Source organism: Numida meleagris, chromosome 5, assembly GCF_002078875.1.
Source record: "Numida meleagris isolate 19003 breed g44 Domestic line chromosome 5, NumMel1.0, whole genome shotgun sequence".
Taxonomy (NCBI): Eukaryota; Metazoa; Chordata; class Aves; order Galliformes; family Numididae; genus Numida; species Numida meleagris.
In genome coordinates, this window is record NC_034413.1 from 62,222,128 (window position 1) to 62,245,876 (window position 23,749).

The 23,749-nt window shown below is 45.7% G+C and overlaps 3 protein-coding genes across 12 annotated transcripts in view; 2 read left to right on the forward strand and 1 right to left on the reverse strand.

The window, feature by feature from the left end:
* Positions 1–11,817, forward strand: part of KALRN (kalirin RhoGEF kinase) — a 459,310-nt gene extending 447,493 nt beyond the window's left edge. For 9 of the 10 annotated variants that reach the window (XM_021400212.1, XM_021400213.1, XM_021400214.1 and 6 more), the window contains 7 exons: positions 1,789–1,910; positions 2,016–2,147; positions 3,264–3,428; positions 3,895–3,973; positions 5,097–5,297; positions 6,219–6,357; positions 7,947–11,817. In XM_021400212.1, coding sequence (XP_021255887.1) covers positions 1,789–1,910; positions 2,016–2,147; positions 3,264–3,428; positions 3,895–3,973; positions 5,097–5,297; positions 6,219–6,357; positions 7,947–8,492 — 1,384 coding nt within the window. In that variant the 3' untranslated portion in view covers positions 8,493–11,817. Of the gene's footprint in view, positions 1–21; positions 1,279–1,788; positions 1,911–2,015; positions 2,148–3,263; positions 3,429–3,894; positions 3,974–5,096; positions 5,298–6,218; positions 6,358–7,946 lie in introns of those variants that run through there. The other variant, XM_021400220.1, reaches the window with a different exon arrangement.
* UMPS (uridine monophosphate synthetase) lies at positions 11,966–17,997 on the forward strand. The gene is made up of 6 exons (XM_021400226.1): positions 11,966–12,157; positions 12,630–12,783; positions 14,221–14,889; positions 15,582–15,757; positions 16,267–16,381; positions 17,197–17,997. The coding sequence occupies exons 1-6, from the start codon at positions 12,008–12,010 to the stop codon at positions 17,370–17,372; spliced, it is 1,440 nt and encodes a 479-aa protein (XP_021255901.1). The 5' UTR covers positions 11,966–12,007; the 3' UTR covers positions 17,373–17,997.
* ITGB5 (integrin subunit beta 5) overlaps positions 22,982–23,749 on the reverse strand; it is a 40,724-nt gene continuing 39,956 nt past the window's right edge. The window contains exon 15 of the mRNA XM_021400225.1: positions 22,982–23,582. Coding sequence (XP_021255900.1) covers positions 23,487–23,582 — 96 coding nt within the window. The 3' untranslated portion in view covers positions 22,982–23,486. The remainder of the gene's footprint in view (positions 23,583–23,749) is intronic.

Genomic DNA, 23,749 nt, shown 5'->3' on the forward strand with positions numbered 1-23,749 from the left:
AACATTGCCTCTGCTTTTCAGGTGGTTGAGTTTGATGCCATGCTCACCTTTGACAGGAACAGGTGTGGAGCAGAGCAAGCTCTTCTCAGCTTGCAATAATCTTCATTTATATGTACCCATATGGCTGGGAGTTTTCTCATCTCAGGGGCTGAGGTAGTAACTCATGCAGTGTTCCTGAGCCTTTCCTCAGCTGTTCCTCAAAGAGCCTCCACGTGATTCTGGGAAGGCCACATCTGGCCATGCTTGGACAGAAGGATGCTTGTCTGGATGTTCCTGGCCCAACAGTGGAACAAACTGAAAAGTTCTGGAGTTGAATTCAGGTCAGGTAACAGCCTGCTGCTGGATGCTCCTCTGCAGCTTATGTAAGCTATTTGGGCCAAATGGAAAGGGAAGTCTCCAGGAGGCAATCTTTCATGTGAACTTTTCAGCACCACTGGCTCAGGCTGAGATGAACCCGGGGAGCACAAAGTCTGTGAAAGTGAAAAATGAATGCAAAGAGAGATTTTTTTTACATGTTTAAAAAAAAAAAAAAAAAAAAGGAAGGAAAAAAAGGAAAAAAGGATGTTTAATCATGAGCTTCCTTCATTGAGCCTCACGAAGCTCCTCAGGGCGCTTAAAATTGTCCTTTTAGCCATTGCTTAGTAGATCGCTAGTGCCTTATCTTCAGGCCTCTGGCTGGGGTTGGGATGTAGGATATTTCTGTGTGGGGCTCTGTTGTACATCAGTCTCTTGCCTGTGCAGTCCCTCACTGTGCACTATCAGTGCTGGCGTTCTCTCTCCTCTCGCTTGTTTTTCCGTGCAGCCGCTGCCTGCCAAGGAGAGGCCTAGCAGCTCAGCGTCTGCCTTACAAATCTTGCTGGCATCGGTGTCCGGATTGCAGGGGAAGGCGATGTTTTTCTTCTGTCCCTTAACCAGCACAGTCAGGCCAGCCAAGGCCGCAGTGTCCATGCAGTTACATCGGCAGCCATTTCCTTTTGCAGTTTCCAATGGCTTACGCTGTCAAGAACCAGTCTAGTTTTGCCATTAAGAGAATTTATTACTGGCTCTAAGCTGAGTCTCCAGCAAAGCTAGAGCAGTTACACAAGCAAAATCTTTTAATTCAGGCCAACTCCCTTAAACTGCGTGTTGAAGAGCTGACTATCTGCAGACCTGCTATAAACTCACCAGATTGCGTAGAGCTGTTTATTTGCTCGGATTGGCCCAAAGGCTGATCATTTCCCGAGAAACAATGTCCCACTGACATATTATTTTCCCCAGCTGCTGTGAGATGTCCACTCTTCTGGCCATGGCTTGCTCCAGGGGTCTGGAGCTTCCCAGAAATATTGGGCACCGTGTTCCATGGTGCTGCCTTGTACATCTGCATGACACTTGTCCAGCCTATGTTGGGCTTGCTACAGAGGCACCACACTCGGCTCCTCCCAAGGTCAAAAAGCTGTGCCTGGGAAAATCTTTCTGGAGATGTGGGGTCTCAGTATCTAGCTCTGGACCAGCACAGCAAATGTTCAGCTCTTGCACTTTGCTTGCTTCCCCACCTCCACTGAGACCACTGCAGACAGATTTGCCCTGCTGGCCCCATTGGGACCATTCTGCTTGGAGATTTCATTAGTGACCTAATCCTGATGAATGGAGGTGTTGCGTTTGGTACCAGATGGCTGGGGGGGCGTTCCTTCAAATGAGTTAACAAGATCTGCATGCATGTGTGCTTGTAACAAGACAGAACAGAAACAGGGATAAAAAGCATTAGGGAGCAAAGCAGCACTTAGTAACGTGGGCTTCTTGCATCTGCAGTGACTCTGGGGAGCTCATGCTGAAGATTTGCAATGTGATGCCTCAGGACAGTGGCATTTACACCTGCGTGGCAACTAATGAGCATGGAACAGCATCAACCTCAGCCACAATCAAAGTGCAAGGTAGTGTACCTGGCCTTCACAGACAGTGTTTACCTGATCTTCAGGATAAAGCACTAGGACTGGTTGACATGATGCTAGTCTGAGTGCTTGTTTTCTCTCCCCAAGGTGTTCCGGCTGCCCCAAATCGCCCCATTGCTCAGGAGAGAAGCTGCACCTCTGTGATCCTTCGCTGGCTGCCTCCATCCAGTACAGGCAATTGCACCATTTCTGGCTACACAGTGGAGTACAGAGAAGAAGGTAAGAGCCTTGAGGTGTGCTCATCGGCTGAAAAAATGAAAACACAGTAATTCTGCTTTGTGGGACAATAGGTTCCGAGAACATCCTTGCCAGTGCTGGAGTGCAATTATCTGTTACTCGCAGATCCCAAAGCAGAAGGCCAAAAGAAGCCCTTCTATCATCCAGCCCAACTTCTCATACATTACAGTATTTTCTGATTCCTCTGCGCTATTAAGGCAAGTGAAGTGTGTTAAGCTAAACTATATCCACCACTAAAGTGGCCTTTCAACATTTGCATTCTGCCACCATGGTATCCATCAAGCCCTTTTTGTAGACGTTTCCTGGCAATGAAAAGACAAAGCACTCTGCAAAGCACTGTCATTAACTTCTTGATCTGGATAGTGCTGCGGATTCCCTCATGCTTTTCAAGCTCAGCTCCAAAATCCACTTGTTCTTAAATCTAACTATCCTTTTCCCCCTGAAAAATTGGATAGAAAATAAATGTGCTGCAATGCCATGGAGCTCTCTGGGCAGCAAACTTTGCCTTAGGAACGTGACCTCTGTGGTTTTTTTTTCCCTCTTCATCCTTCAAAAATCCTACCTCATGTTAGCAAATGTGCACACTGCATCATGCCATCATGTTAGTATTAACCTCCAGCAGCTCCAGGTTTCATGATAGCCACCAGGTCTTCTGCAAGCACTTTGCATGGATCCCCTTCCTCAGCTTCTCCTGGGATTTGCTTTCTACCTCCTCCGTATCTTTTTTGCATTATTTCTCTCTTAGCAGAGCTGTCAGCAGGTCGTTCTGCCATTCCTGCCTTATCTTGCTGCCCGAAGACATCACTGGTAGCACACAGCCTTGGCCAGACTTGTGGATAGATCAACTTGCTCCTTGGCTGCAGTTTTTCCATTGTTATCAGTCAAGTGAGGGGCATCTCCTTCCTCCCTCCTTTCACCAGATGGCTGTGACAACAGACAGCTTCCCGTGTCCCCTTCAGATTTAACAGAAATAAATCTGCCTCCGCTTTGCCTCTTAAAAACCCCATGGATTTTAACCTCCCAGGGCACCACACGGGAAGAGATTCTCTGTGTGCTCTGTCTCCATCATCTCTCCTTTCCTCCCTCTGCACAATGCAGGCTCGCAGGTCTGGCAGCAGTCGGTGGCCTCCACGCTGGACACTTACCTTGTCATCGAGGATCTGTCCCCAGGCTGCCAGTATCAGTTCCGTGTGAGCGCCAGCAACCCCTGGGGGATCAGCTTGCCCAGTGACCCGTCTGAATTTGTGAGGCTTCCAGAGTATGGTGAGTGGCCTCCCATTTGCTCACAGATATGCTCTGAGACTGTCCCTGTGGTCCCCTTTCAGACCCCCAAAATTGCAAGGACAAATTTAAAGTCAACTTAGCCACACCTTCCCCTTGGAAGTTCTGGCTTTTGGTGGTCAAACACCATGGAGTTGTGGTGGAGCGCTGTGAAATTGGACACTCAATGGTAATTTTTTTCTGTTTTTAATTGATGTCATAGAGTCATCATAGAACGACTTAAGTTGGAGGGAACCATAAAGTCCACCAGTCCCAACTCCTTGCTGTGGCTGGTTGCCACCCACCAGGTCAGGCTGCCCAGGGCCCCGTCCACCCCAGCCTTGAGCACCTCCAGCTTCTCTGGGCAATCCATTAACATATCCTCACATATTTTAAAAGATGCAGTTTATAGTCCACAGGAATCTGCCTTGTCTTTACACTTTCTTCAGTGTGCTTTCTTCTCCCAAAGACTCTGCTGCTGACGGTGCCACTATTTCGTGGAAGGAAAACTTTGATCTCGCTTACGCAGAGCTGCATGAGATTGGGAGGTAATATTAACCCTGCTTATCACTGCAGTGAAATACAGAAACAATGGCTTGAGGCTTGTTCTTTAACGGGGAATTTAGGTCACTTTTTTGTAGTAAGCTTGAAAATTGCTGCTTCTTTTAGAAAGAACACACTAACTACCGATTGAAATACAGACCGCCTAAAATGCTGACTACATCATGTCTCCCAAGACTGTGATCTGAGCATTGCATCTGGAATATGGATGAGTGAAAGCCAACCTCTGACCAACAGGGCAGCCAGATCCAGCAGCGCCTGCTGGTATCTGCTCTGACATCCCTGGTTCAGTGTGAGCTTTTGAAGTCAGGATGGCTTACTGGTTCTGGATGTGCTTAACTTCAGAGACTGTTTGCAGAAGTACTTAGGCACGTGGCAGACTGAAAGCACATGCCAGTGGGCTTTGCTGAGTGGGGTGGTCAGTGAGTAAGAGCTGCATGACAGCTGATAAGGGACATGCAAACAGCGCAGGTTAATGCAGCCAGGTCTTGGCCCAGGGATAAGTGCTTCTGGGGCTGCAGGGGTAGGAAAGAAGAGTGATATCTTAAAAACAGGCCAAGTGCAGCACATGGCTTTGTTAAGTACTCTTGCTTCCAGGAATGATACCAAGCACCAGTCTGGATGAGATTCCTAAGTGCCTTCATGCCAGATGTTTGCTCCTTATTTCTCACTGTATGCCTGAATCAGCAAGACAAAATGATTGACTAGCCATCACTTAACAAGGCTTTTCTCTTAGTTGTCTTAAGTCTGGGCTCATTATTCAAGCAACTGGAGAGAGGAGACCCATGGTTAGGAACAAAAAGATAGAAACTGTAAAAACGGCAGCAAATTGAACCCAGGAGATGTTGTTAGAGGACATCAGCATGGCTGCACAAAGTGCTCTGTTTGCTCTCGGTGTTTGCTAATCCCCAAAGAATCCAAACACCCAGGGTAAGAGACAGCGGTTCCATGTTGGAAAAGGTTATGAACAGCGAGATAGGTCTGTTTCCTTGTGAAATGTTAATGCACTGAATCAAATAACGCTGTGAAAATCAGTCTGTTATCACACTGAAAAACGAGCATGATTTATTCATGGATCCCATTCATTATTCTTTTTTTTTTTTTTTCCAGGGGACGATTTTCCATCGTAAAGAAGTGCGTTCACAAAGCTACCCGGAAAGACGTTGCTGTAAAATTCATCAGTAAAAAAATGAAAAAGAAAGAGCAAGCAGCCCATGAAGCAGCTCTGTTACAGCACTTACAACATCCTCAGTACATCACTATCCATGATACCTACGAGTCTCCTACTTCTTACATCCTAGTTTTGGAACTGTAAGTACACAGAGCTACAGATCAAGCATCTGGGTATGAATCACAGTGCTATTAAAACCAAGGATAAAATTCATCCACACTTCAGCAGGGCAAAGACTTTGTTGTCTGTTTCTGATTGACTGTGATGTCAAATGCAATAGCCATTTTCTGCTGACTTTCCGCTGCCTTTTCTTTACAGTAAATAAGATTCAGGGGTACAAATAAAACTGCTTTCTACTCTGGAAGCTCAATAATTGTATCAGCAGTTAGTTTGTCCCATTGAATAGCATCAGATTTATTTGGGCAGTTTTGTCTGCTCTCTATATCTGAGCAAATGACACTTCAGCTGGATTGGAGCCTACATTGTTCTAATAGTTCTTGATGAAAAAAGCTGCATTGGGACTACGCTTGTCCCTATAAGGAGAAACAGCAACCAAAATCCAAGATGCTTCTTTGTTACAGTATATCCAGTCAAGCATATTTGGGCTCTTTGCTTGTTTACTTATACAGATAAATAAAACTAGGTGGAAAACTTGTACTGAGTTAGCTTTCCCACAGAACAGACCACTAGCTGAAATATCAGTGATTTTTTCTGCATTATGCAATCATCTCTATAAATAAATAGATGAATCCAAGTAATTAAGTGGATTTATTTTCAAAGGAATCTCCTCCATCTATTGAATCCATCCTTAAGCAACTTAGCGTACTTTGAGATTGTCACTAAATTTTTCAAGGGCCAGGGATGACAACTAAGGATTAATCATTCTACCACTTCCATGCCCTGCAGTACCTCGTGATATCATTAAATCCTAATCAAATCTCTCATTTTGATTTCCTCCATTTTTAGGTCACAAAGTTTCCATTGCAGTTTTGTTTTCAAATACTAGCTGTCCCTGCAGATGTCATGTGATCTTTCAGGTGTGGGGTTTGCTTTGTTTGTAGGATGGATGATGGTCGTCTCCTAGATTATCTAATGAACCATGATGAACTTATGGAGGAAAAAGTAGCTTTCTACATAAGAGACACAATGGAAGCCTTGCAGTATCTTCACAATTGCCGAGTGGCTCATTTAGACATAAAGGTAAGAAGAGAAGAGAATGATGCTATTACTCAGTGTCCTGGTACAGAGAGTTCCTAGCTGCATGTGCAGGAAGAAGGTGTAGTCTGTGCCCCAAGAGATAATGCTGAATGAACAAGAACTACTGTTCAGACCTGCTGACCGGAGAAAGGACTTGGTAACCTGCGAGGTCTATTTCTTCCTTCAGAGATGCACTATTTCCTTTTGACTCACTGCTTTGTTCTCAAGGGCTTTCTGAAAGAGGGATTTAATGAGGGAGAAGTGCAAGAGTCAGTAGCTACTGAGTGAAGGGGAGTTATAAGATAAATTCTCAGGGCATGGTTTGGGCTCACAACATGGTAAGCAAGGGGAGAGGAGGGTGCGGGAGAGCAGGAGGTGAGGAGAGCCAGAAATGGGAAAGCAGCAAGCTGCATATGCTGCAGAGTGTGAGAGAGATGGGAAATACACCCAGGGAGAGGTTCAGAAGAATCTCTGCAGTCTGCAGTGTCATGCTCAGTGAGATTAGCACAGCTCGTACCTCCTTTTGTTAGTACACGTGGCAAGAGGCACTGCACTGTCCTGGATTTGGCATTGTGTTGCTGTACCCACAAACACCCCAGAGAAGACAGAGAAGTAGTGATTGAAGTTACGATCAAGTGCGCCGAGCTTTGCAGTCTGCAGCTTTGAATCAGGTTGCCAGGCATATCAGACAATCTATAATTTATTTGAAGACTAAAGCAACATTTAAAAATGGAGAATGAGAGCTGGATTTAACTGTCATATAGAGTGGACAATCCAGCTCCACAGAGGTCTTATCTCAGCCCTGTAGCTCCCGGGCACGTCAGATGAAGTGGTGTTTTCAGTCTTCTGCTACCAACTGCTACTAGTGGAAAAAATGAAAAGATCCCTTTTGTGCAATATCTTATGTGAGCATGAGTCCCAAAACACTACATTATCCTGGTTTCTTTCAGTAAGACTGTTTGCATTTTCTGCTGAATTTATAGGACCTGTCAAAAAAATAGACGTCACTTGTAGGTAAGAAACCACACTGAATTCTTTGTTTGATCATAAGATACTTCCCAAAAACAAAGTGGGAAGCCAATTTTCTGTGACCTATTTACAGTTCTCCTGAGTGAGGCATGCTAAATAAAGCACTTTCTGTTGCTGAGCAGGAAGCAGAAGATGCACTACTAGTGCATCTAGCCATGCCTTGTCCTAAGATCTTGCTCAAGAACACGTTAATTTTGTCAGTGTAGACCACACAAAATGAGCAAGTGGAGAGGTTTGAACAGTAGTGTAGTGGACTTCACATTGTGTATGTAGAATATGCATGAGGATGAGGAGCTATAGGATAGATCTATGGAAATGTGAATCAAGAGAGGCAGTGGGCAAAAAGTTTAACATTTGGTTTACAAAGAACACTTCTGCTACAGATTACGCACATTTTATGCCATCCAGGTGTCACATAAACAAATGGAATCTAAATGAATCAGTCGGAGATACATAAGTCTTTTCTCAAAATTAAAAAAAAAATCTGTCAGTGTTGTTAATCTGTAGAGATTATTTTGAGAATAATAAGCGTAATTACGTTTTCATTATTCTCTTGTCAACAGCCAGAGAATCTGCTCATTGATTTAAGGATCCCAGTTCCTCGTGTCAAGATCATTGATTTGGAAGATGCAGTTCAAATCACAGGCCATTACCACGTCCACCACCTCCTTGGAAACCCAGAGTTTGCAGCCCCTGAAGTTATCCAGGGCCTCCCTGTGTCCCTGAGCACAGACATCTGGAGCATTGGGGTCCTCACCTACGTCATGTTGAGCGGTGTCTCTCCCTTCCTAGATGAAAGCAAAGAGGAGACTTGTATCAATGTGTGCAGAGTCGATTTCAGCTTCCCACCTGAGTACTTCTCTGATGTGAGCCATGCCGCCAGGGATTTCATCAACGTCATCCTCCAGGAAGACTTCAGGAGGAGGCCAACAGCAGCCACTTGTTTACAGCACCCATGGCTGCAGCCACACAATGGCAGCTACTCCAAAATCCCACTGGATACCTCCCGCTTGGCTTCCTTCATCGAGCGCCGCAGACACCAGTACGACGTGCACCCCGTCCCCAGTGTCAAGAGTTTCCTGATGAGCAGGCTGAACCCCGGGACGTAATTCCCACCTCTCTGGACACTACACTGCTGGTCCTGAGGCATGGCGCAGGGAGCGAGCAGGCCCAAAGCAGAGCTTCTGTACATACTTCTGTATTCAGTGTTGGCATTTGAAGGTACAAATCTGTCCAGAGGTCACAGTACCTTCTCGGTTACTCAGGACCAAAGCAAGCAGGGTAACGGTGACAGGTACCTAGGTCCCCTCTTCAATGGGCGCCTCCTGGAAGCATCTCCACAATATGCGGCAGCAAACACCAACGTGGGACAAGAGCCAAAACTGCAGTTGCCTTAATCTTTGGGAGGCAGCCTTACCAGAAATCCTCTTGATTTTGCTGAACTGATTCCAGAGTGTATGAGAGATTAGGAGTAGGATAGTGTGTGGAGGAGTAAGTCTAGGCTGACCTTTGCGTGTATGGCAGGACTGGGCTGAATGCAGCTCTCACTGAAGTCACTGAATGCTGGCTCCAGGTTAACAGATGGATTTTGTGTGCTCTGTGTGCCCAGATCTCCCATGATTTCAGTGGGGACTTCACCTGCAAGATCAGGCCTGTTGGATCAGCTTCTGTGGTGGCTTGGCTTAGATAACATCTTTGTTACATAGTAGTGCTCAGAATACAATCCCATGTTAATCCTTGGGCTTTCTACTGCATCAAGTCAACAAGCAGTACCTTTTGGAGCTATGATTGAGGCAATGAATTCATTGGAGCATACAGCTGTTTCTGACTAAGCACAATGGGACTATGATGGTGTGGTTTTTTTTAAGTATTTTATATACACTGTACAGAAATCTTTTGCAAAACCTGTGCATTGAGAAAAGGCTGTGTCCAGTTTTTGCAGTATCTGTAAACTAGATGATGATTGATGAAGACAATTTTTTCTATCACAGGTTTTCAGTATACATATATTGTATCATATATATAAATATATATATAGAGGATCTTGTTCCATTTCTAGCTTCAGAATTGCTTGGCCCAAAGTCCATCTAAAGCCTTTCAAAGTGCAGTTGGTAAGTGGTGAGTCCATCCTTGTGCTTACAGCTTGAAAATCGTTTTCAGTGTTTAAAGTATGTTATTTGTTTCATTTCCAGACTTGTAAATATCTCTCAGCTGCCGTTAGCACCTCATCACCAAAGCATTCATGAGGATATTTTTATGTCCAAAGCCTAATTTGTAATAAAATTAAAAAAAAAAAATCCACAATTAAAACATTTCTCTCTTGCAAGCCAAGTTGTAACATCATCACACTGATGTTACAGTGACAGAGCCAGCCTTAAGTATGAGCAATGCAGGGAGCCTGCAGTGACAGATCAGCAGTCCATAGGCTGGCCAAGTCTTCTCTCTAGCAGCAGGACTGGAAGGGGAAACCTCCCTGGCTGCTGCACCACTAAACTCTGCAGCCTTCCAGGCTGATGATCAGATTTTTTTTTTCCCTTGGCATATGAGTACGTTGTCTCAGTGCTGCTGCTGTGCCTGCAATAGGAAATGTCAGTTGTTACCAAAGCTTTTCCTAAGGAAAAGGGCTTATTCTGGCCATGTGTACTCAGCAGAGGCTCTCTCGAGATATCTCATAAGGGCAAGAGCCAAATGCAATTCACCATCCAACTAACTGCACTGTGAGCCTGTGATATATCTTCAGGAGCAAAAGCTGGTTCTGCCAGCAGGTGACAGAGACACTCTGCAAGTACTGCAAATTCCCAGGGCTCTGCTAGCCCTTCTGATCCACCTCCGAGCTCAGTTTCATGGCATTTGGAGCCCTGGCCCTTCTTTTTGTGCTTGCTCAACCAGGATGCTATAGCAGTCAGGCACAGCGAGTTACAATGTTCAGTGCTGCAGACCTTAAGATCTGGAAGCCACAGGCAGATGGGTAAGCCTGGGTGCCCACGCAGAGTCAGAGGCAGCATACAACACTGTGTGTGTGATCTGATCCTGGTGGAAGTTGAGGAAAGGCTTGAGCGTTCATGGAGGGCTAAAGCTTCTGAACCCATTTTGGTTTCGCTCTTTAGCGCAGCAACTAATTTTCTGAGCAATTCAGTAGTACCTCATAGACAAAGACCAGACTCTCCTCCTGAGCAAGCGTGTGAGGTATGCGATTTCTTAGCAACTGAAATATCTCCAGGCAGCAGTCATCAAGGGGTGTCTTTAATTAGCACCAGCCTCAGGTACTTCCTCACTGCAGGACTGTTTGCGCTTCTTCCCATTTGTCGAAGCTGGCTCTTTGTGCTGTGATTGTTCTGCCTTTAAGAAAATGTTTATGGAAGTGTGGTTTATAAAACCCACAGCTTTTATTGGGCCCGCAGGTACAAGCAGCACTCTTTCTGCTTGGCGCTAGTACAAACAAATTCTCACGTATCGCAGGAAATCTGGAGTTATTTCTCATTTTATTTTGCTATGTCCTGCATTCACATCTCAAACTGTGAAAACAGGCACTGTGGGCCTACAGGGGGAAAAGGTTGGACTGATTAAAGGAATATTTAAGCCTTACTATGTTCTCTTCTCATTTGATAGAAACTGGAGGCTTAAATATTGCTTTAACAATTCTTTAAAGCAATCCAGGCTCTCCAAGTCCTGCTGCCTTTTTTTTTTTAAATGGCTTTATTTTTCATTAACATTTACCTTTAAAATAATTTTACTTTTAACCTAAGGTAATGCTGAGACAAAGCCTGTACCCTCAGTGGGCCTTGTTACAAATGCCACAAAGGCTGAATGCAGAACTGTGTGGTATGACGTGACTATATATAACTGTATTTTAATGCCCTTGCAATGAGAGGGCTGCATCAGGTGACCTGGGCTATGTAAACTCCTAGAGACAAATGTCCAGCACAGGGCCTGGATTTGTTTTGCGGCTCGTTGGCCGTGTTCCATCCCAACATGGTGCTTCCCAAGGCTGCGAGGCCAGGCTCTGTGCTGCTGGGCTGGGCCTATGGTGCCAATACACGCTGGGCCTGGTGCTGCACCGTGTCAGTGCCCTGTGTTGGCTGTGGCACAGTGGCTGGGATGGGTGAGTGTAGCTCTGCACAGATCATGGCCACCTGAACCTTGTTCAGTAAGAGCAAAGCTCCATGCTCGTCAGCTTTAAAACAGCCAGCTGAAGGAGGAGAGGGGACGGCCCAGCTGACGGCACAGCGTTGTCAAGGTGCAAAGTAACGCCACAGCCTTAACGATGTCAGTGCACAGGGCAGCCTGAAGCACACCACTACGCCATGTGTGATCCAACACTACGGACATGGCTTCGGACTGTGCCCCTTTCCTATAAACGGACTGTGCTAACGATGCAGTTTCTGGGCTTTATTTTCATTATTTATTTTGGATTAAACTCAGTTGTTCAGAGAACAGCGGCTCTGTCTCATTTCCCAACGCGGGTTTTTGGTGATGGGAGAGGGAACGAGAAGCACCCGGACCGCATGAACGCGGCCTGGGAGAACGGGGGGGAAGCCAATAGGCGGCGCACCTCCGCGCATGCGCACCTCCTCGCGGTGTCGCCGCTTCCGTCATCTCCCGGCGCCGGGCAGCAGGCGGGCAGATGGCGGCGGGTGGAGCCGGGCGCGTGGCGGCCGCGCTGCTGGAGGCGCGCGCTGTGCGCTTCGGAGACTTCGTGCTGCGGAGCGGCATCGCCTCCCCCGTCTACGTGGACCTGCGTGGCCTGGCCTCCCGGCCCCCCCTGCTCCGTCTGGTGCCGTGGGGGTGGGGGGGGCTGGACGAGTGGCCTCAGGGGACTGAGAGGGGTCCTGGGGTAGCGGTGTCGGGCATGGGTCGGGGAGGTGGGTTGGGCTGCTTGCTGCTAGACTGACGTCGAGACCCTGGGGCGTGTTCAGGGGGGAGCGGCTGAGGGAATAGGGATTGTTCAGGCTGGAGGAGAGGGAGCCCAGGGGAGACCTTATGGCTCTCTGCTACTCCCTGAAAGGCGGTTGTGGCGAGGTGCGGTTGGCCTCTGCTACGGTAACAGCCGTAGGATGTGAGGTGATGGCCTCGGGTTGTGCTAGGGGAGGTTCAGGTTGGATATTATGAAACGTTTTTTTCTCAGTACGAGTGGTGATGCACAGGCTGCCCAGGGAGGTGGTGGCCTGGAGGTGTTCAGGGCTCGTGGAGATACTGTTTAGCAGTGGTCACTTCATTCTGGCTCCTAAAGTATACGTATTTTTTAGGTTGCTGATCTTCTGTTCCATACAGCAAAAGACGCTGGTCTCCAGTATGACTGTGTGTGTGGTGTTCCATACACGGCTTTGCCGCTGGCCACAATTATCAGCTCTGAAAATCAGATTCCAATGCTTATACGGAGGAAGGAAGCAAAAGACTATGGTAAAACCGTCAAATGATGGATTTGTCACTACTTCTTTTCTTGTCGTGTGCGTTTTTGTCTCAGTTTAAGATTACCACTCCAACTCAAATAGTCCCTTTTCCCCTAAAACATACCTCTCACAGCATCCCGACCTGACCAGGCTCTCCCAGCTGCAGCTGGGCTCCTGCTGTTGTAGGGTTGGAGGGTCTCAGGCTTCCTCTTTGTTCCCACAGTGTTTTTTTTTTCCTTTAACACCACTGCTGTAGGTTACTGCCCTCTTCCAGAAGCAGATTTGTAATGCAGTTTCTGATGTGCTTAGACTGGTGCCATGTTTGACCTCCAAACATGCATATCAACTCCAAGAGGAATCTTTATTCTTCTGTTGTCTCTCAACCACTTCTACTTTCGTATCCTATAATCAGTGGGCAAGGTGGACCAGGTGAGAAGCAGTCAGTTCTATACCTAGCGATCAGTTTTATTTGATTTTGCTTGAAGCAGGGGCAAAGTGCTTGTAGGGGGAAGCCAATTCTGGAAACTGGATTTCCATGTGTGATAAGCTCTCTTCCAACATCATTCGGTCGGACAGGATGTTTGTCAAACCTAAATGGTGCTCCTTTGTTAGTCAGTGTGCTAGGCATGAGAACTTCTGCTGTTCATTCTTGTGAAGGACAAGTTGATTGTGACAGCAATTAACTGCCTGGCACGAGGTTTCCGGTGTCACACAGATTGCAAAGCTGTACTGACACTGTGAGGCAGTCATGGTCTGAGCACCACAGTGGCTACGTAATGTTCACCCGCTGCTCCCTGCTTCCTCAGAAAGCCACGTGTCCTTTGTTGCTGCCCCCCAGGAGGCCTTTCATGGACTTGTGCCTATTGTTGGTTATGGTAAAGACATCTGGGGGCTTTACTCCTCCAGACTGTTCTAACAACAGGTGTATTAAGCATAGAATAATGCCTGTGGAAAATAGAAAATATGTTGAAGAGTATCAATAACTTTGCTAGTTTAGAGACATTTTAAGTAACAGGAAGAATGTTCTTGATGCTTTGAAGGTTCATAGTAATGATAAACTTCAATTTCTGTAGTCAACTTCTACAAAGATTGTTAAAGGATGTGCTGTCAGGAAGGTGTTGGTTTTGATAATGGATCGTGTGAAGTGTGTTTCCTCCCCTTGGAGGAGTAACAGACTATGAATTGAGTTATGAGGCAGTGACTGAGCTGTGATAAGAACTGTGATATCTGGAATCAGTAATAACTACAGAAATTACCTCTGTACTGACAATGAGTATGAAATTCCTATGAACCTGAAGTCCAATTCCATTTTTACTGCAGCATTTGCTTGTACGCCAAACAAATATGGTCTTTATGTTAACATCTCAGGTTAAAATCTGGACACACTCGATACATTCTGAGGTCGTTTGTACTTTATTTAGGGGATTGTTTTCCTTTTATTTTAAAGGTACTAAGCGGCTGGTAGAAGGCACCATTAATCCAGGAGAAACGTGTTTGATCATTGAAGATGTGGTAACAAGTGGATCTAGCGTACTGGAAACTGCCGAAGTTCTTCGGAAAGAAGGATTAAAAGTCACAGATGCTGTAGTGCTGCTGGACAGGGAGCAGGGAGGGAAGGCCAGGTTAGAAGAACATGGAATTCGCCTGCACTCTGTATGTACGTTGTCTGGGATGTTAGATATTCTCCAGCAGCAGGGAGAAGTGGATGTGGAGATGGTTGAGAAGGTGAAGAATTTCATTCAGGGAAATATGTTTGAGCCAGGGGCTCAGAACGGTCCTGCTCCACTGAAAAGAGTCTGTAAAGAGCTGAGCTTCGGGGCTCGTGCCGAGCTGCCCGGGGTGCATCCTGTCGCAGCCAGGCTTCTCACACTCATGGAAAAGAAACAAACAAACTTGTGCCTTTCTGCAGATGTCACAGAATCCAAAGAACTGCTGCTGTTAGCTGCCAGCCTGGGCCCCAGCATTTGTATCCTAAAGACTCATATAGATATACTGAATGATTTCACCCAAGAGGTAGTAAAGGAGCTGAGAAAACTCGCGGATCAACACGAATTCTTGATTTTTGAAGACAGGAAATTTGCAGACATTGGAAACACAGTGAAACATCAGTATGAAGGTGATTATCATCAGCCTTGATGTCCAGTAATTTTGCTGCCAGTCTGTGTAACTGCAGCACTGGAACAAGTTGTCAGGAGAGACCGTGGGACCTCTGACCTTGGAGAAAACTTGAGGGGGCAAGGCCCTGAGCAACCTGATCTAGCTTTGGAGTTAGCCCTGCTGAGGGGGCACGACCTTCAGAGGTCCCTTCCAAAACCTAAATCTTGTTATGAATCTGTGCTTGTGCTCAGTAAGTACTTCTGAATGGTTGTTTGCCTGGAGAAGGGCGTGTGTGGCTTGTAAGGCACCATGCTATTGTATGCTTGCTTGCTTCTTATGGCTTTCATTTGTTACTGCATCCGCTCAATGCTTTTTTCTCTTTTCTGATACTATCTATGCTCTTTATGATATGTGTACTGTTGCACCTTTGACAGTAGAATTTTAGCTTACCATGAGGGCCTGAATGGGAAGTAAAGGCAGGATACTAAGAAGCATTTCTTGCTTCTTATTCTTTGTTTCTTGCTTTGTGATTATGTAGCCATCAGGTTTGTCCGATAAAACTGGGCTGTTAAGACTGCTAAGCTTCAGCAGTGAAACGTCTTTTAAAATTGGAATGGTTTATTGCACTGCTTGTTTAATTCACACTTCTTGTTTAATACATTTCTGATGACCAATTTCACTTTGCCTGGGTCTTCCTATCCATGTTCTTAGGTGGCGTGTTCAAAATAGCGTCCTGGTCGGATGTGGTTAACGCGCATGTGGTTCCAGGCCCGGGAGTTGTGAAAGGACTGAAGGAAGTGGGCCTTCCCCTGCAGCGTGGCTGCCTTCTCGTTGCTGAGATGAGTTCCCAAGGGTCACTTGCAACTGGTGAATACACAAAAGCTGCAGTAAGTCGACATTTTTGTTTAGGGTTAACAGCTCGTAAAATGTTCTGACGGGAGGTTTTGTATGCTGCTAACATCTATGCTTCCAGAAGTCTCTCCAGCTATATGATAAGTTTTTCTTTCTGTGGAAACTGAGGAATGTGAGAGTGTGGCACTTGAAGGTTACATCTGTAGGTTAGTGGTGTTGGAGTTCATGCTGTGAGTTCTAGTGAACACACCAGGCTTGCCATGGGCCACGGTTTTTTGTTAACAATGAATTTGTAATAAGTAATACACTGAATGAACTTTCACTTCTAACTTAGTAACAAATGTATATTTTTGCGTTCCTGTCTGCAAGCACAGTAATATTAGTGAGGACTGAGTCAGTGCTGGGTGACTTTGTATTGGTAAAGCAACAGCTTCCAAGCTCCAGTATTTCATACCCCTGCCCTACACAGCTTAATTAGAAACAGATTGGTGGGCAAGCTTAATTTTAGGTATATCACTTGAAACTGTTTATTGCTCCTTTTTAGGTACAGATGGCTGAAGACAACTCTGATTTTGTTTTTGGATTCATATCTGGATCTAGAGTTAGTAAGAAACCAGAATTTCTTCACTTAACTCCAGGAGTACAGCTGCAAGCTGGAGGTAACTTTCCCTGAAATATTTATAGTCTGCTTGTAAATACAGTAAGTGATTTGGGCTTCAGTGGAAAAAGTGACTTCTGAAGGGGATTGAGTTCCTCATTGTCTGGAGGAAGGAATCTGTGTTTGTCATTTCCCTAATACGGGCTGCCTTGTTTATTTCTGGACGTACTGATCTCTTCCCTGGGAGTTCTGAAGGGCAATCAGCATCCCACACAGCTTCTCCGTTAGATCTTCTTGTGCTGAGGTCTGTATACCATGAAGTACAGTCCTTAAGCACATGAAATGTCTACAGATGGGCATTAGCTTAGAAGTACAGCTACTTGGCAGGTAGAAAACATTCAGTTAAATACTGAAGTCTAACTGTAACATGATTGATACTGATATAGATGCAGTATCAATGAATTGGAAGTCATAGCTTACTGAACAATCAGTCCAGTACTTATCCAGGTAGGGAAGATGTGTTTCTCTGCAGTACTTCATTCTTACAAAACCTGAGGTGAAATCACAGCTTCTACTTTAGTGTTGGAGTATTGCCTGTTTTAAGAAGACTGAAGCTTATTGTAGTAATTGCAGTCAGTGTTCCCTTGAATAACAGTTCCATCTATCGTAACTGGTAAATCACAGAAAGAGAGAACTGTCAAATTTGATCTGTGTAATAGGTGGAGGTTCATGAGTTGGAGGCACAGTTTCTAGTCAGTGCTATGGATCGTTAGGGTGAGAACTGAAATAACATACGTACTTCATGTTCCCGCACCTCTGAAAGTTTTCAGTAGATACAGTTCTACACAAACTAAAAAAACATTTTATGTGTTTCAGGTGACAATCTTGGGCAGAAGTACCTAAGCCCCAAGGAAGTGATTAGTGAAAAAGGTTCCGACATTATTATTGTGGGACGTGGCATCTTGTCAGCTTCAGACCGTCTTCAGGAAGCAGAGAAGTACAGGAAGGCAGCTTGGGAGAGCTACCTAAGCAGGCTCGGTGTTCATGCATAAGACTGAATGTAGGTCACCTTCCTAGTCAGTAAGCGAAGCTGATGCAGTAGTCAAAATGAAGCTGCAACCATTGTGAGGCCTCTGCTGAAACAGACAGACACACTTCAGCCAGTAGAACGTTATGTCCTTTTGGAAAGAAATCTGTTACTGGCTAAATTATTTTTAATTGCACACAATTGTACACGCCATAATTATTTTTAGATTTTTTTTAATGTTTGCATCTATGAGACCAAAATTTTATGTCCAATTGTTAGTCTGAATAGTTTTTCTCTACTGAAAAACAACGAATGAAAACACTCCTAAGATATGTGCTTGGCTGTTGTTGCTGGTTTCTCCTCCCCACCCTTGCATTCCTCTGACTGTGGAAACAATGTTTTACTGTTCTCCATTAACTTCACCTGTGGCCCTGACCTTGTGTCTCACTCTCACAGGATTGCCATGGAGAAAGCTATCGGTCTGGATCCCACGCTGTGAAACTGAATTGTATGTTACTTAATGACTTGATTTTTTGCTACTTTTTTCCTTTAATTGTACCTGTCTTTTTAGTGGCAGTGTGAAATACTGTTTATTTTCAGAAGCAGGGCGTTATAAAAATAAATCAAGTCTGCTGTGTTTGTGCCCATAAGCGTTACTCCTGATTCTGTTTGTAGTCTGCTCTGACAAAAGTCTTTGTGCTGTTGAGTGCAAGTGGGGACTGATGTAATGAGAAACAAAGATGTACTTTCGGTTGCTTGACTTCTGAAAATATTTATGGAATACTTCCGGGAATTATTTTCCACACTTTGGGATTATGAAGGAGTGTTACTTTGAAATATCACGTAGGGGAGGTTTTGATTAGAAAGGATGGAGGCACCTTAAATACACCCATTGTAGATATGATGGAAATGGGCTTGAGTTTTTTTGCTAACAAGAAAGTGTGAAGAATGCAGATGAATGGTGGTACAGTTCTAGACCATTGCTGTTTCTGTGCTGATGCAACACACAGAGAAAACTGGATCCCTTTTTAAAAAGCCTGCAAAATAGGAACAATTATATCCAGCGAGATTTTTCTTTGCTTTAATAGTAACTTTTTTCCCAGCCTTTCAAGAGGAGAGATCAGGGTTATGCTGAAGTTCAAATGGAGATTTTTTTCTTTTTTTTTGCTTCTTGTCTGTAAGAACAGAAACAGGCTTGGATTTGAGGGCTGTATGGTATGCTTCTTGTATTTGTGACCTTGTGCTCTGCTGGGAGTCAGACTTGAGAAATGTGTGGCTGAAAAGCTTCCTAGCTGTCTGGGTATGCTGAGGTTAATGACCTTATCCTTTTCCATTTCGTGTTCCTTGGACGTGTTTCCCCGATGCTTCTTACAGGGCTCATAAATGCATTACTGAGGAGAGAACATTAGAATTTACTCTGTGTACGTTTTGTTCTTCCTCGGTTGGTTCAAGATTCTTCTTAGGTACCACATTAACGTGGGGAACTCGGTCCAGGAAAGATGAAGGCTCTCCTGGCCACCTTTCACCACTGAACTTGGTGAGTGTATTGGCTCTTAGGAGCTGCCCTGCGGCAGTCTGATGTTTTGCATGAACTTCCACGAAGTTTCAGACCTTAAAAGTGAACAGAGGGCTTGGGATTTGTTTACTGCCTTTCGTTAATGACCTGCTGGCCTTGCTACCTGCTGGCTGGTAGCAGAAGCCAGGTTTCCCCACTTCAACTGCTTTGCAGAAAACGGCTTTGTCCACCAGATGGAGCTGAGACACTATTTTTCAGGCGAGTCGACGCCCATCCCTTTTATAGCTAATAGTTTCCGCTGACGGTACCAACTCTAGATACGTTTAAGCTGAAGATCTACCTGCTTTTCAACGAGTTACTCCCTTGCCTGAAGCCACAACTTAACGCAGTAGGGTTTAGTAGGCAGCTGCCTCAGCACTGTGTGGGGTGGAGGTGTCACTGCAGGAGCACCAGCAGGATTCTGTGAGTCCAGTATATCCCACTAACTGCTGAATTGCATCAAGCAGGTGTCTGAAACTTACACAGCAAAAATGCTGAACGAGACCCGAGAGCTACTTGATAAGGAAGGAAAAACAGCAACTGAACTGAGAGAGACTGCCGTCATCTAACAGCCATGCAGTGAGAGTTCTGAGCATCAGACTGGGAAGCTTCAGTTCACCATCCTCCACTGTGCGCTCTGTAAGTCACAGCAAGCTGTATTCTAGTGCTTCATTTGACACCAGTCAAACATTTCAATTAGCAAAACAAAGCCACGTTTGCTCCTACCTCCTGCACGCATTCTTGTGTCAGAGTGATTATAGCAAGCAAGCGTGTGGGGACTCTTTTGTGGCACCTGAACGTGATTAAAAATCCATTTCAAATTAAGAACAAATGTTAATTTCCTTGCTTCCCCCCCTGCTCGCATTCACCGCATAGTTCCGGCTGTTGGTCCCAACTGCTTCTAACATGGGAACTAGGTCACAATTTACAAAACTCATTTGCATTATAATATATGAATCTGGAAGTCTTGCAGTCGGTTCTCTGGTCTGATCAAACATCACAGTTTCAGCGTTGCTTTATCAGCCAGTAGCTGACATAGTGGTCATATTTTTGTTTCCATAAACTATTTCATGAACGATTATTCAAGACCTAATTCCAGAAAAATAACTGAATCACTTCCCTTAAATGGAGGTGGAAAGCTGTTTCAGTGGGCTTTTAGCAGGCATCACAAGCATTGCATTTAGGAAACAATAAGGACCGAAGGAACGTGCAGGAACCCAGAGCAAGTTTGTTTCCATTTCTGAGGTTTGGAGTCACTGACTCAGGGAAATGTTCTGTTTTGGAAGATTTGTAATTGAACAGCCAGACAGGGCTGGGCTTTCTGTTTGTTTGTAATCACTGTTAGGTCACGGTTGGGCTGTGCCACAGCAATGAATACAGCTCCATGATCTAACTGCAACAAATTACAGCCCAGTTTGGTGCCTGCTGAAGCTTCAGCTTTCTCTCTGACTCTCTGGGCAGATTTCTTGCAGGCTGCAGCAGTGATCCTGTCTGTGGCTCTGGGCTGACTTAGATCTCATTTGTGATGCTCCATTTCTGCTTGGCCTCTGTGCTGCTCTGACCTTTTTCTCATAAGCTCATCTACAGTCAGGCTGTGAAAATGCAGGGTGACATGGGGAGTGGGCCAGTGCAGAGAAGAGGAGGAAGCCTGCTCATCTCTGCTGGGCTCCGAGGTATTGTTTTAGAGCCAAATGAAGAAGTTTCTGTTGTGCAGAGGACACCGCTGCTAATGGGGTATGCAATGGAGGCTGTGATTGGCTTTTCCTAGCAAACTGTCCCAGAAACACCTGCAGCATAGGGAAATACACTGATGAGAGAGCAGCCCAGGGCTGCACAGCAGCCTCCAGCTGTGGCTGCAGGAACACAAGAACCTGATGTTGCAATGGCATCCGGATTCCAGTTTGGCCAGACAAATGCTGACATTTTCCATCACATGTGACCTGCTGCTGCCTTCTGCTTTAGCTTTCATTCAGGAATGCTAGTTGTGGTCAGGCTGCGTGTATTTAGGGACACAAATAAACTGCTGCTGACGGAAATACACCATTCCCATGACTGAGCTTGGCACTAACCTCTCCAAGGGTAACAGCAGATCTGCTTAAACAGTAAAGTAAAACCTTCCTAGTCTGAGCATCACTTCCTTACGTATGTCTTGTTTTTTTTTTAACATTGCAATCTTATACAGAAGCTGAACTTGAAAGGACAGCTGATAAAAACAGGAAACAAGCGATCAACCAGTTGTATAAAGATTCTGATACTAGAAGTGATACAAAGCAAACTTGACCTAGAGACCCAACCCTCGCTCCACCCAAACGGGTGAGCCAGCCTTCTGTTCCTAGAGCTGCTCCTATCGCCTGTGCTCTCAGCACCAAGCTGATGTTCTGGGAAATGCCACAGCTTAAAGATAATCTGCAAAAGAAAGGCTGGAAAAGGAGGTACGGGCTGTGCCTTTCCTTCTTGGATGCAACTGCAGTAGAACTGTATTCACAGCATTGGCTGGTTCAGGTGGCAAAGCGAGGTCAGAAAGTTGCTGCCCTTCCTTTCTTTCCCACCACTTCCTGCGGCCCTTTCCTTGCCTGGGTCAGTGTTGCTTTGTGCATGGCAGCCAAATGAACCCAGCTAAAGCTGATCGGCAACAAACAACCTGTGCCCTATGTAGGATGAGTCTTTTTTGGATGTAGAACTTGGCCTTGTACTTAAGCACCAGGTAGGAAATGTGCAGTTAGCACTAGCTTCCCCTGAAGAGCTGCTGTGCTTCTCTGAGATTACTGGCTGCTGAAGCCAGCTGGCCACCACAGCAGCTGCTGCTGCCCTTGGCTGTGCTCAGGCCTTTCCTATTTCTTGTGAAACTGCAGGGAGAGGCGCATGCAGAGCAGCGGTGCACAGCCATGGTGTGCCTTGGGTATCTCTGCTCTTCCTGCTCCGGTGCCAACCTCAGCGTCATTCTGTACCCTTCGAGCATTTGTGCTACTTCAAGCAGCCTTTCCCTGGTCCGATTTGGAGATCATCCAAAGGATTTGCTGGATTCCAAATTAAAAAAAAAAAGTCAAGTGTGAAGACAGAGCACTGTTTTGGTTTTTGTTTGTTAAGAACACCTGATCAGTTCCCATGCTGACACTGTGCAACTTGCCGCACTCTTACAAATCCCCATTCCAAGCTATTTTTAGTGGGGTTTGTTGTGTTCCTGCAGTGCTACTGGCAGGAGGAGGGGGCCCATAAGCTGCTCGAAGGAGAGCTGTTTGTACTGAGCAAGTAGGAGCTCCTGTTTATAGAGGCAAAAACAAATACATAAAAAAAAATAAATCCGGAAGGATGGGTTCATGGCTGTTTTCCAATGAGAAAAGCAAGTCAAAACAACGAACACCATTTGTTTTTGCTTTTCCCTGGCAAGCTTCCTTCAGCTGACTATTGCATGGTCTGTTCAGGGTGAACAGACAAGGAAAAAAAAAAGAAAAAGCAAAGCAGTAGCTCTGGCTTCTCTCTGGCCTTCTGCTGCAGTCCCAGGGCAGAGCTTGTGGGGGTTTAATGCTGCAGCTGTCCTCTGGGGTAACTTAAACCTCAGCTCCAGAGGAAAACATGGGGCAGGGGAACAGTTTGGCGGGGGGTGAACAACACTAGGTTCAATCAGCAATCTATCTGGACCTTCCAGCTCTATCCTGTGTTAAAACCTCAGCTGTGCAGCTGTCCGAGGCAGGCATGAGGCTGGCAGGCTGTGCTGGCAGCTGCCCCCCTGCAGGCTGCATGCCTGCTTGTGAAGCCCCACGAGCAGCGCTCACTGTTTAACATTTCCTCTGACCGAACTCCCATGTCCCTGGGGCTTCCCCCAGCTTTCCCGCTGTTTGACAACACCGAACGTGAGCTGCTTCTGGCAGCCACCACCCTCAGTCAACACCGCAGCATTAAGTAGTAAGTCAACATACCTTGTGCAGCGTCACCGCGGCTCCTGGCTGCAGTGCTTGAGCTGATAAGGCACTGCTGATAAAGAAAGAAGGCAGCACACACTGTGCTGGCAGCAGCATGCCCCAGGTCAGTCCATCTGTCCGTGTGGGACTCGTTAAGCTCAACAAACTCCACTCTCGGCATCATATATGCACAATAGTTTTATTTTGTTTTTATATAAAAAAAAATTCTAAAGACTGCAGAATTCATGTATCCTAATTTCTTACACAAATGCTTCCAACACCCTCCTCTTTTTAAGCTAATTCCCCCCTCCCAACCTGCAATGCCGTGGCTTCCCCTGATTTTGGCCTACTCACCCTTTCTAGTGGGATGGGATATGTCTAAAGCTGCAATATGGCACTTGGTTCTCTTTGTTGGCAGGTTTCATAGATCCGGAAAGCTGGGCTGTGGAGTCACAGGGCTCGGAATCCATGAGCACAACCGGTGAGCCTGCCATGGCATCGGCACATCCCAAATCAGACAGCACACACGCTGCTTTTCTCCTTACTGTGCAAATAACAGGCTCGCAACATCGACCAGTCCTGTTGTAAAGTATTCTCTCCCCTGAAGAGGATCCCATCTTCAAGTCGAGAAGCAGCAAATACAGTCAAGCAATTGTCCACAGCGGTCCCAAGTGCTGAGACCTGATCAGTCAACTGTACCGTTGTAAGATTTGTTGAGCTTGTTGAATGTGAACTCTACGTTATGCGTAGAAATGGGCTTTCGGTAGAGAGGATTGGATGCCTTTGGAAAAACAAAGAAAGAGCAAAGCTCTATGTCATGGCAAAGCTATGAGTAATCTCACAGAATCATAGAATGGTTGGTTGGGAAGGGAACTTAAAGCCCATCTGGTTCCATGGGTAGGGTCACTACCCAATAGACCAGCTTGTTCCAAGCCTCAACCAACCTGG

Excerpts from the sequence above, each read along its gene's own strand:
- UMPS (XM_021400226.1), top strand. The coding sequence starts at position 12,008 with ATGGCGGCGGGTGGAGCCGGGCGCGTGGCGGCCGCGCTGCTGGAGGCG. Across the intron at positions 12,158-12,629 it reads GGCCCCCCCTGCTCCGTCTG|GTTGCTGATCTTCTGTTCCA; the intron begins GTGCCGTGGGGG and ends CGTATTTTTTAG. Across the intron at positions 14,890-15,581 it reads AGTGAAACATCAGTATGAAG|GTGGCGTGTTCAAAATAGCG; the intron begins GTGATTATCATC and ends CCATGTTCTTAG.